Here is a 12155-nt window from a genome sequence, read left to right on the forward strand (position 1 = left end):
AGCAGGGCACAGAAACAAACATTTTGCCATCATGCTTCCTCTTTGAGAGAGAAATGCTCTTACATTATAAAGCAAAAGCGCAAGGCCTTGATTAGTCATTAGTCGGCACCCAGCCTCTTGCTGTGGAACAAAAGGATTATGTGCGTACTCTGTTATGTGCGCAGAGATGAATGTGTGAAGCTCATCCCACATCACCATCACCACCAACTCATGGAAAGCAAAGTTCTGAAGTAGGGAGCCTTCTCTACAAAGTGTGACTCACCCTATAATATAGAATTCTAATTATTAAGCTCTCTAATTCAGAACTTTGCCGACTACAGGTTACTGGAGATGGAGATTGGGCAGTGATCAGCACAGCACACTCATTCCAGCTCAGATGCAGGTTTTACAACACAAGAGAAAGCCTGCAGAGTCCAACAATATTGCAATAAATTGGCTTCTTAAAAGCTTATTCCATGGCCCACTGGGGAGCGACTACAAAAAGTGGGGGCTGTGTACACACCATGCATTTAAAGAACATTTTTTTACCCCAAAGTATCCTGGGAACTGGAGATTATTATTATTTTATAATACTTTTGATTAATTTTTAATTATAATTCAATGATAGCCTCATACCAATTTAAAATAAAATTATTATTATCAATCATTCAAATACCAAATTATATAATTTAGTGGGGGCCCATGTGCTATAATTGATGCTTTTCTTTATTTCTGCATTCCAAAACCTTACTGATTTCAATTACATTCCAGTCATAATAATAATCCCTTATACAACAGCTGCAATATTTAAAACTTCTATTCATGTTGACACATTAAATGATTTATAGAGCTACAAGCGAGGATCTCAAAGTATATCCTTGTTCTTCCTGTGTGTGACATTTATTCTGTCTGTGATGTTTCTTCCCCTCCTTGTAAAGTGTTATGTCTATCTTTTCCCAGTTGTTGCTGTTATCCATCATGCCTTGAGCAGAGATGATATCCCATTGTTTTTCTAGAAATTTCTCCCTCACTCAGTCCCGTGCTTCATTGTTTTTGCAACTATGACAACAGCTGCAAAAGTCACTCTACCCCAGTAAATAACCTGTTTTCACCATTTTTCCTCGCGGCCTAGGAAGAAGAGCGGTCTGTCAAACTGTAGATTATTTAGGGAAGCTTTTAATGTTTAATAGGTTATTGTATTTTAGTGTTTTGTTGGAAGCCACCCAGAGTGGCTGGGGAAACGCAGCCAGATGGGTGGGGTATAAATAATAAATTATTATCATCATCATCATCATCATCATTATGTTACGCATTCTGGGAATTGCAGCTCTGTTGAGCGGAAACTACAATTCCCAAGATTCTTGAGGGGCGTGTGCTTTAGGTGTATGGTTTGTATGCAGTCAGAGATAGAGAGATGCTTTGCAGGATGCAGAGTCAGCCAGGTCTGAAAAGCTGTTACTTCATTGTGCAACAAAGTGAAAGAATATCCAAAGTTAGACATGAACTAAATTTGTAAGTGGAAGAACAAGTGTACGTGCATCACTCAAGTTTGGAAAAAGAAAAGTGCTGCAAAGTGTTGACAGGATGAAAGGATGCATCTGGAATGAGATGGAAGAGCAGCAGCTTCTTGTGGAATCCCCATCAAATGCTGCCAGGGCATATATGGAATTTGTCTCTCATCCTTGCTGCAGATGGATAGAGAAATAAGTCGCCACAGTACAAGAACAGAAGAGAACACAGGAAGTCACCTATGCTGCCCAAGTATGACTGACAGCTAGCAACAGCTGGAAGGTCCACCCATGAATGCACACAGAGACCGAAATACCTAAAACTGGTGCATAGGGCTGCTCTTCCCATTCAGAAAAAAAACACCATGTGGCAATATCCTTCAATGACAGTATCACTTCAGAATGTAGGAGGTGTTAAGGATTAGACATTTTTTATGGACTTTTTGCATGAAAGAGAAAATGATCTTGTAATATCTGGATTTGAAGATTGAAAAAATACTGGTTTATAGACGATAGAATGGCTGGATCTTGAGGAATGAATAGCATATACAGCTGCAGTGCAGAGAACCAGAAGTTCTTTTATTTTCTTCATCTTTAGCTTTTTCTTTTTTTCCTCGTTTTCTCTTTTTTAGGCTTCTCCTTTCCGTGGCTTTTCTTCCTTCTGGCTTTGTTCTCTTATACACTAAGTAGCTGTTTTATCTCAGTATATTGTAAAAAGACACTTTGCGTGTTTTTGTATCTCTTTGAATTAGTATCAAGAATTGTTTTTTAAACAGAATATAGGAGGAGCTGTATGACTGAAGCCTGTAGAAAGCCAGTATGCCAGACAGTGATGAATTGTAGCCCTGAGGTGAGTAACTCAGGGGCCGAATACATCCCTCCAGGCCTCGCTACTTGGCCCCTGAGACTCTTCTCAGGTCCTAGTGTTTGCGGACTCTGCTTCACAACCCCAAGTGCCTCTGCCTTACTGGAACGCATCCTTGAACAGTGATAAAGTCTCTTTATTTGCCTCAATGGGGAGGGGAATCTGTGTGTAGAGTGTTCTGACCAAAATGTAGCCTATGTGCAAAAGCAAGCTGCAGATCTACTGCCTGCTATTGCCTCTGCCCCACTTGTTAGCAGAATGTGGCCCCCAGAAAGCTGTCTGTGGTGGAATGCGGCACTGTGGTTGGAAATGGTTCCCCAACCCTTCTCTAACCTATCCTTCCTCTGAATGTGCCAGTTCTTTAAAACAACAACACCCAAAATAAGGCTCACCCCTAGCTCTCCTTTCAAACAACAAAGCCTGAATCTATATGCTATACTTCCCCACTCGGTGTTTATCTTTCTGCCATAACTTTCTGAACATGTCATACTCCTGACTCCAACCACAAAATTAAACACATGAGAAAATATGAACACCTGCCGTTGCGACCACCTTTGGATTTTGGGTGGACAAGTTGCTGCCAAGTCACACCTACAGTAAAATCCCAGATTTCCCAATTATTTTCTCTGGGACTCCATCACTTCTCTGGTCAGGAAAGATGAAAACACAGCTTTAAAATGAAGCCATGTGGTCCCTTCCCCATTCTCCATGTCTAGAGAGAAAATTCTAGGGTGACAAATGAACCAAGGAAGTCCCCAAAACAGCTTGAAAATAAACTAAAAAGTCCCTCCTTCGTTGTTTGGGGAAGGGACTTTGGAGCTATTCTGAAGCTGGTCTTGGATCTTCTCCAAAATGGAGTGGGATTCGCAAAGTAATTGCTTTGAATGGTGCCAGCATTTTGCTTCATAATGTTCTAAGAAAGAAAGAAAGAAAGAAAGAAAGAAAGAAAGAAAGAAAGAAAGAAAGAAAGCAAGCTCAGAGTCTGGGCCCCCCCTCTCATGAAGCTTGTCAGTTACCTGGACTCAGAAGAAGCAGCAGCCAACCCCACAATTTTCTCGTGTGTGCAATTTATTTATGTTTCACGAGGCCTGCTCAAGAGAAGTTCCCAGCAGATTGTTGCCTAGAGAGCACAAAAAAGCTCTCACTCGTTACTGAAGCTTCTTACTCCCCCATATAGCTATAACTTCATTTTTTCACCATTGTAAAGAAAGGGTAGACATGTCACAAATGGAGTATCTGTGAAGTGAGGCATGTTGAGAGCTCTCGGTAATTTCATTGACATGGTTACCCCTAAAACACATAGTCAAAAAATAGTGGATAATTAAAGGCCCAGAGAAACCCGTCTTTTGCAGATATGTCAGCCTGCTGTTCTTCAGGCAGTTATTGATGCCACTCCAACTCAATACACTTTGCTAATAAGCAAGCTATTTTGTGAGCGTTGCTGACAAACTGATGCCCAATCTCCCAGCAACTCCAAAGAAACAGATAAGACAGGGAGTGAGGGGAAATAATGGAAGAATTCAGCTGGCTCAGGAACTTGACAACCTGAAATTTTGCAAGTGGATTAGGAAATGTTAAGTGTTTGTGTGTGCACTGTGGGGTAGTAGACAGCATTAAGGGAAGGGCGATAGCTCAGTGATACAGCACATGATTTAATGCAAAAGATTGTGGGTTCAGTTCCTAGCATCTCCAGGGAAGAATAGGAAACATTTTTCTCTGAAACCCTGAGAGCTGGTCTGTTTAGACTGGAGTAGGGGATGCTTCTCACCCTGAGGCCACACACCAGTATTGTTGGAGGCGAAAGTGAGCTTGGCCAGTGGCATAAGTGGAGGAAAGGGACACAGATGGCACGGTGGTCTAAACCCCTGAGCCTCTTGGGCTTGATGATCAGAAGGTTGGAGGTTCGAATCCCTGCGACGGGGTGAGTTCCCGTTGCTCTGTCCCAGCTCTGGCCAACCTAGCAATTCGAAAGTACATCAGTGCAAGCAGATAAATAGGTACTGCTGTGGTGGGAAAGTAAATGGCATTTCCATGCACTCTGGTTTCCGTCACAGTGTTCCATTGCACCAGAAGCGGTTTAGTCATGCTGGCCACATGCCCCAGAAAGCTGTGTGACAAATGCCGGCTCCCTTGGCCTGAAAGCGAGATGAGCACTGCAACCCCATGGTTGCCTTTGACTGGACTTAACAGTCATGGGGTCCTTTACCTTTTACTTTAAGTGAAGGAAGCAAGGGATGTGACTCTTTCAGTCCAATATGGCTACATTCCAGCCACACAAAAGCCAGAGGTTTCTACACAGACACATACATCCCTCCATTCAAGAAATCAAAATTTATGACCACAGAAAGGACAAATTCCAAAAGGGGAATGGAGCCAAAAACACTTAAGAAGTTCATGGTGAGGGGTGCGGCCTGGGAGGAAGAAATGTCACCAACTGAGAGAAGTTTACAATTATGCAAACAATACAGATATATTTATTGTTTTCCTTTGCCATGCCTTTGGCTTCTTGAGGTTATTTTATCATGCTCAACCTTGGATTTTTTTAAAATGAAAGTATTTCAAGAAACCTTTTCATGGGCTAAGTTGACAGCATAATGCTCTTATTAGGATCAGACATGTTTAACTTCTGGCTAAAAAGAAAATTTTGAATTCATTCTGTGTTCATGCTGTTTAAAGCTTCTGGGTTGGGTTTTGTTTTGGGTTGTTTTTTGAGTTTTAAGGTTTGCTGAAATGTAGTAAAAACATATCCAGACCTGCACATAAGCACCAGGCTTCAAAAATTGTAGATTGATTGCTTTAAAAAAAATGCAGCTCCTTTGCACCTCTTGAATTAGGGATCCTTTGACGTGTTCTCCCTGCACCTCTCCAAAATGTCACATTTCATGTTCTTCCCCACCATGTCAACCATTCCTCAGCAATATCTTATCATTATACTATATGTTGCGCAATTCTGGACAGGAAAATGTGTCCCAAGTTACTTAGCAGGAGAGCAATTAAGGGCAGACTGAACCAGCTGACAAATCTTAGGACCTAAGAAGAGACCAGTTAGATCAGGCCAAGGGTGTGTCTAATTCAGAATTTTGTCCTCATAACAAAATTCCCATGGGAAGCCCACAAGCAGAACACAAGGGCAGCAGTAATTTTCCTACATATGATTTCCAGCAACTGGTATTTAGAGGAATGTAAAACATAAATCATCATGGCTAGTAGCCACTGACAGACTTATTATCCATGAATTTAACTAACCCCCTTTTAAAGCCATCTAAGCTGGTGGCCATATTGTGATAGAGAATGTCATAGTTTCCACCTTCTCCCTATCCACTTAAAGTTAAGGTAACAAAGAACTGGAAGTCCAAGAAGTGTAAAGCATTGCAGTCACTTTACAACTGACATTTTTCCTACATGGGGGTGTTTATGTGTGCATTAGTTACCTAAAGTGTATGTGCAATTTTGAAAGGAATCTGGGGGTGGACAGAAGACTTTCTATACCAATGGACTCCTTTTTTTGATGGGGGATGAACTTTGCCTAAAGAATTACAATACTCTGGCACAAGATAGCTCAGTCAGTAGAGCATGAGGCTCTTAATCTCATGGCCACTTCCAACTCTACAATTCTATGATTCTATAGAAAACTGATGAAATGCCTTAGGCTAGGAATGCCTGGGAATATACTTCAATTGCCATGGTTTGGATGTTCCATTAAAAACATTTTTAACATCATGACAAAATAAAGAAGAGACTAAAAACACTAGGTTCTATCCAGTCCCAGTTACACTACGAGTAGACCCATTGAAATTAATAGGCATGACTAACTTGGGTCCATGAATTCCATCGGATCTTCTTGAGTAAATTTAGGTTTAGTCAGCCTACTCACTTGTTACTGATTTGGGGGAGATGAGTGTGATTTTGGAAAAGAAACAAGGTTCAGACTAGAACACCTCTTCAGTGATCAAATAGCTTTCCTTGGGCTGCACAAGAATCTCTCTATTTGTACAGTGTTTATTCTTTCAAACTCATCTAATAAACATGGAACCAAGTGTTCCTATTTTTTAAAAAAAGCAATCAAAGATATAAATAGTTTCCCCATCTCTCTTTAGAGGCACATAACAGAAGAATAAATGTGGTAGGCACTAATGTACATATTTTTCTTCTTACAGACTGAATTAACATCCTACACAGGCCATGTTGATATTGCCGAAAAAAAGACAGCTTAATGTAAATAGAAACCTACAATCTTATCCTTAAATATTCGGTGGCACTCGCTTGTTTTTGCATTTTCAGAAGAAACCACAGGAAGAATTGAAGCAATGTCAAATCAGAGAGTCACACAACAGGAAAAAGGCTGCAACCATAGACATTGATTTATTTATTTTTCTGCAATGGGGGAGTACATTTCACTTAGTTATATATATAACACAAGGGGAGGAGGTAGGGTGATGGAAAACATTCTCAGGATACAGTGGGGTGAGGGGGAGCTATTGCTTTACAACTTAAGTTGCCTGTTCTAAATCAAACACTTTAGATCAGTCCATAGACTAGTAATCTGCCCTGCACTGCTTAACGTACACTGTAATTACTTGTTCATTAACAAAATGAGGCAAAAACCATAAAGCACCAAAAACTGTCAGAAGAAAAATAAGCGATTCAGATATGCTACATGCACCCAAAAATGGAAGGATGAAGGAATCCCAACGAAAGAAGAATGGATACAAAAACTTATGGACTACGCAGAAATGGCGAAACTTACAGGAAGAATAAGAAATCAGGATAACAAACTTTTTATAAAAGGAATGGAAATGGTATATTGAATATTTACAAACAAATTGCAAACAGATAAAAACATCAACAGGACTATTGTAATAACCTGCAGTTTTTAAAATATAGATACATGAAAATAGATGAATAAAAGAATTATTTAATATAACTTGGAATATGCAGGGAATGAGGATAAAAAAATTAATGAACCGCATAAAGAGGCAAGAAGTCGTTTTGAAATGTTTGATTTACTGTTAAACTACTAGAAAATGTATATAAATGAAAATAATAAAATTATTTTAATTGTTTTTAAGAAAAAGAATTGCTACATGCATGTAATAACTACAAAATCTATTATTTTGCCAGCCTAAAGATTTTGCTACCTTAAACCACAGCAAACAATATGCACAAGCAAGAGAGATGCCCACAGCTTTGAATGGCCTTTAATATCCGTTACTGGCTGCATTCACATATCCCAGTCAAGCTAATAGTTTTCCATAGATGTGCAGATCACTCCTCCCTGCTAGGGGGCAGAAGTGACAGGCCACAATCTGTGGCTTAGTGTTCTATCCAAACCAGGAATCATGGTTTGCTTCACGCCAAACAAGCCATTATCTGAAGCCACTGTTTATTCTTAGCTTACCAATTGTAGTTTGGCTAGAGTGAGACAAACCAGGATCCTTGTGCAGACATAAACATAATGCCAAGGGTTGTGAATTGTTGCTTTCACTCATTAGTGGGGATTCATAGTGAACCATTAACCATGGCATATGATGACTGGGTTGATGATCAAATGTCAACATGAAGGAGCACATCTAATTACAAGTATTGCCAGTGTGTGCCATAGACATAATGGAATCAAGAGATATAAAGTGCATTTAGCAACCATCTGCAAGTGGGAGAGGAGACCTATCTCTTAAAGGTCAAGCAATAATCACAACTAAAGTTCTAATTAGTTATAATACACCTGACCTACTGTTTCAATTATTTTCCAGTCAAACTACAGTTGCTTAAGTTAGGTTTTATTGTGAACATAGTGATGACATTTTGCTTTTTATAAAGCATCCCAGAGGGTTGTTTCCCCTAGGAAATAATGTTTGTAAATTGTGGGTGAATTCGCAGAAACCAGAAAGCCATAAAGAGGGGGTTTTCCATTTTGCCTCAACAATGTAAATAATTCAGAGTTGTCATCCAGGTACAAGCTATGCTAATTAATTGCGTCATGGAATCTGATTTTTTTTTTTAACCGACTTTGGCACTGAGTTACTACAAAAATGTCAAGCTGCAGTAACTTTACTATATTATTTTTCCTCTTAAAAAAAGTCCTTTATAAATCTTATATAATAAATTAACATTCTGTCTTGTTTATACATAGAAGGAAGACATGCAAACTTGCATACACTTCAACAGCTGAATCATGCACAAGCCAGTTTATACATTTTGCACAAAGTTGGCATGACATACTACATCAAAGAGTCTTTAAAGCACAGCAGGGATGCAGGTGGTGCTGTGGTCTAAACCCCGTTGCTCTGTCCCAGCTCCTGCCAACCTCACAGTTCGAAAGCACGCTAGTGCAAGTAGATAAATAGGTACCACTGCGGCAGGAAGGTAAATGGCATTTCCGTGCACTCTGGTTTCCATTGTGCCAGAAGCAGTTTAGTCCTGCTGGCCACATGACCCAGAAAGCTGTCTGTGGACAAACGCCGGCTCCCTTGGCCTGAAAATGAGATGAGCGCCACAACCCCAAAGTTACCTTTGACTGGACTTAACCATCCAGGGGTCCTTTACCTTTTACCTTAAAGCACAGCATATCTAAGGGAGTGGGAAATAAAAATATATGGCCCTGAGTATCTGAAAGTATGATGACAGAATGGGTTGTACTATTTTACAACTCACATTTTCAATAATACTATACATACAAAATTCCCTACTAGTGGAAATTTTACAGAGTAGGAAGGGGGCTGAATTAAAACCTTCCACTCTGCTGCATTATTGGTTTTTTTTAAGAGGGGTGTGTGTGTTTTACTGCCAGTGAGGTTTTACACTGGAATCATTCAAAAAGAGCACCTCCTGTATTCACTCCTGTGGCCCATCGTCCTATTCTGCTGCATGTGTACTGTAGACTAACCACACTTTCTGGTTCCATGCTCAGAAATCACAAACACTGCCTGATAGCACACTCTACCTTTAAGCATTGAAAGAAGAGGGGAAACACCATTGTTCGTCCCATTCTGGCCTCTTGGAAAGTGCACATGATTATTCCAAAACAAAATAAAAAAATTCCTTCCAGTAGGTATCTGAAGAAGTGTGCATGCACATGAAAGCTCATACCAATAACAAACTTAGTTGGTCTCTAAGGTGCTACTGGAAGGAATTTTTTTTATTTTGTTTTGACTACGGCAGACCAACATGGCTACCTACCTGTAATTATGATTATTCCAATTGAAGAACTCTTAGCAGGGGCTAACTCCCCATGGAGCACAACTGGACCTCTTGCTCAGTAAGCATGACAAAAAAAAAAATTTCCTTCCAGTAGCACCTTAAAGACCAACTAAGTTAGTTCTTGGTATGAGCTTTCGTGTGCATGCACACTTCTTCAGATAAGTTGGTCTTTAAGGTGCTACTGGAAGGAAAAAAATTTTTTTGTTTTGACTATGGCAGACCAACACGGCTACCTATCTGTAACTGGAACTATGGAAGGCACCACATTGAGCCGCATGAAATGGAAGTCCATCAACCTCACCAAGAAACTTGCACAGGTACAGACTGATATCTTCTTTCTTACTAAATGCAAGAACCTGGACATTATACCCAAGGGTCTTAGAATTAAGAACCCTCTACAATCCACGTATCCCACTGAATATGCAAGAAAACTATGCAAATAGTTGGTCTTTAAGGTGCTACTGGAAGGGAAAAAAAATTTTGTTTTGACTATGGCAGACCAACACGGCTATCTATCTGTATCAGTAAGCATGTTTAGGATCAGACTGCATTTAACACAAGTTTTTCTATAGTTCAAGATCTAAACATTATTTAAATCACTTTGCCTACCAAAAATAGTATTATGCAGGAGGTGTATTAATTTACAACTCAAGCATGCCAAGCAGAAATTCCCTTAATCCTCAACTGAAAAAAGAGCAGCAAAAGGCTCTTAACTTATAAATTCAATGTACTGTAGTTCATTTAGGCTGCAAAACTACACAATCCAAAAAACTAATCTCCAAGGGGCTAAGCAATACTAGTGACTTGTATCCAGCGGATAAAACAATTATTTAAAATGGTATTTCCTGCTTTTACGCAGCTCCCTTCCCTCCCCCCTTTTTTTTAAAGTGGAAGAAGAAAATCTGAACTCCCTCAAAGAACTCAGATCTCCAATTTAATGCGTAAACAGAAAGTAAACAGCTGAGCGATGTCTAGACTTTTCCTTCCTCCAAGAGGCTTACAAAACACCTGTAACCACTAGGATGACTAAATAATGAATCTCAGCCAACTTTTGAAGCACACCTTTCTTTTAAAAGCCTGAAAATTAAGACATCGCTGTCCAGATTTCATAAGAGTCTCTCTCTCTCTTTTTAAGGGAAACGTTTCCAGCGCCATCCTATGCACCAAAAGCAAGTCCCATTCAGTTTCATGGAGCTTACTCCCCGGAAAATGGGTATGGGATTGCAGTATCAACCTGACACCGGGATGGCTCCCCACATGCTGCCAGGCGGGCTGGTGGCACCACGCAGGTTAAGGTCTCTGGAGTGCCAATGGCGCCTCGGTAATAAAACTGCGCACAAGGCAGCACCGTCCCCTCCTCCTTGCACACACAGATTTGTTGCGCGGCTCCGGAGCGAAGCAACCACCGCGTCCTCCCCACCGCAGCCAGCGCCCAGTGGGTCTGCTGCCGCCCCGCCACCACCATCTCACCAAAGCCAGAAAGGCTCTATAAGGGACCAAAGGCAACTCCTTCCTTCTGCCGCCTGTTTGCACCCAGCAGAACGGACTCCCGCCAAGGATGCAGGCAAGGAGGAGGCGATACGTCTGAACCGTCCCATACACAACACGTTTCTTCGCATGCAGCAGCCACTGCCGAGCACCGGCCGAAGCAACCAGCAAGCAATTCTCCGCCAGAATGATAGAATCATAGGGACCACGAGGGTCATCTAGCCCAAGCGCGGCACCCCCAACTGCAATGCAGGAATCTTTTGCCCAACGCGGGATTCGAACCCACAACCCTGAGCTGAAGGGTCTCGTGCTCCACGGACTGAGCTATCCTTCCAGCATCCCCGTCTCCTAGAGGTGCTCAATTCACCCGGCTTGTTGTTTTTCTCCCCCTACCCCATATAAATGACAGCTCCCCCCACCCGCAACACCGACCCCCGAGTTGTCTCGTGTCACCTTGCGAAAGGAAGACACGCAACCTCGAAGTTCACCGCGGAAAGAGGAAAGCGGACCCTCCCAGCCTGCTGAACTCCCTGCTTTTCCGGCGGCGGCGTCAGCAGCAGCAGGCAATTGAGGAGCAGCGCCCCTCTCTCCCCCTGCCTTTTGCAGGAGAGGGTCGTGCAGGCGCGCTTCTGCCTCTTTTGTGCATTTCGCGGACACTCCCCAGCTATTGTCTTCCTTCCTTCCTCCTGGACCCGCACCCTCTTTCCCACCCCCCCGACCTCGGCGCCTGCCCCTCTCCCCGCACTGCCAAGCTTTTACCTCTCTGGGGGAAGTGGCTCTTGTCTAAGGAGAAGAAGCAAAGAGACAACAGCAGCGGCAGCGCCTCCGCCACAAGCAGCAGCCACAGACAATGGAGAAGTGAAGGACGGACACATTAACGCACAGGCAGAGCGCCGGCTCAGGCCCCGCCTCCTTCCCCGCCCGGCCGCACCATTTTACCAGTGGGGAGGCGAAAATAAAAATAAAGGAAATTGTGCATGTCCAGTTGGGCACTCTCCTGTCTAGACGCGTTCCTCTTTAGGCACCGTCCAAGCCGACTCCTTCGCCCCCCCTCCCAGGCTGAGATGCTAACTGGGAGCGAACGTCGCTTTGTTTCCTTATTCTATACACCCCCCTGT

The 12155-nt window shown here is 42.1% G+C and overlaps 1 protein-coding gene and 1 long non-coding RNA gene across 3 annotated transcripts in view; one reads left to right on the forward strand and one right to left on the reverse strand.

Annotated features, from left to right (window-relative positions):
- BZW2 (basic leucine zipper and W2 domains 2) overlaps window positions 1-11958 on the reverse strand; it is a 46773-nt gene extending 34815 nt beyond the window's left edge. For both annotated transcript variants that reach the window (XR_014540325.1, XM_083578795.1), the window contains exon 1: window positions 11797-11958. Coding sequence is in view for 1 of the 2 variants with exons in the window: in XM_083578795.1 (XP_083434921.1) it covers window positions 11797-11912 (116 nt within the window). In the remaining variant the exon portion in view is untranslated. The remainder of the gene's footprint in view (window positions 1-11796) is intronic.
- Window positions 1439-11886, forward strand: LOC310745896. Its single transcript, XR_014540438.1, has 3 exons — window positions 1439-4177; window positions 4572-9607; window positions 10075-11886. It is a non-coding gene; the product is annotated as an uncharacterized lncRNA (long non-coding RNA).
- Window positions 11959-12155: the final 197 nt, after the last annotated feature.

This window comes from Podarcis filfolensis (assembly GCF_964270895.1).
Source record: "Podarcis filfolensis genome assembly, chromosome: 12".
Lineage (NCBI taxonomy): Eukaryota > Metazoa > Chordata > Lepidosauria > Squamata > Lacertidae > Podarcis > Podarcis filfolensis.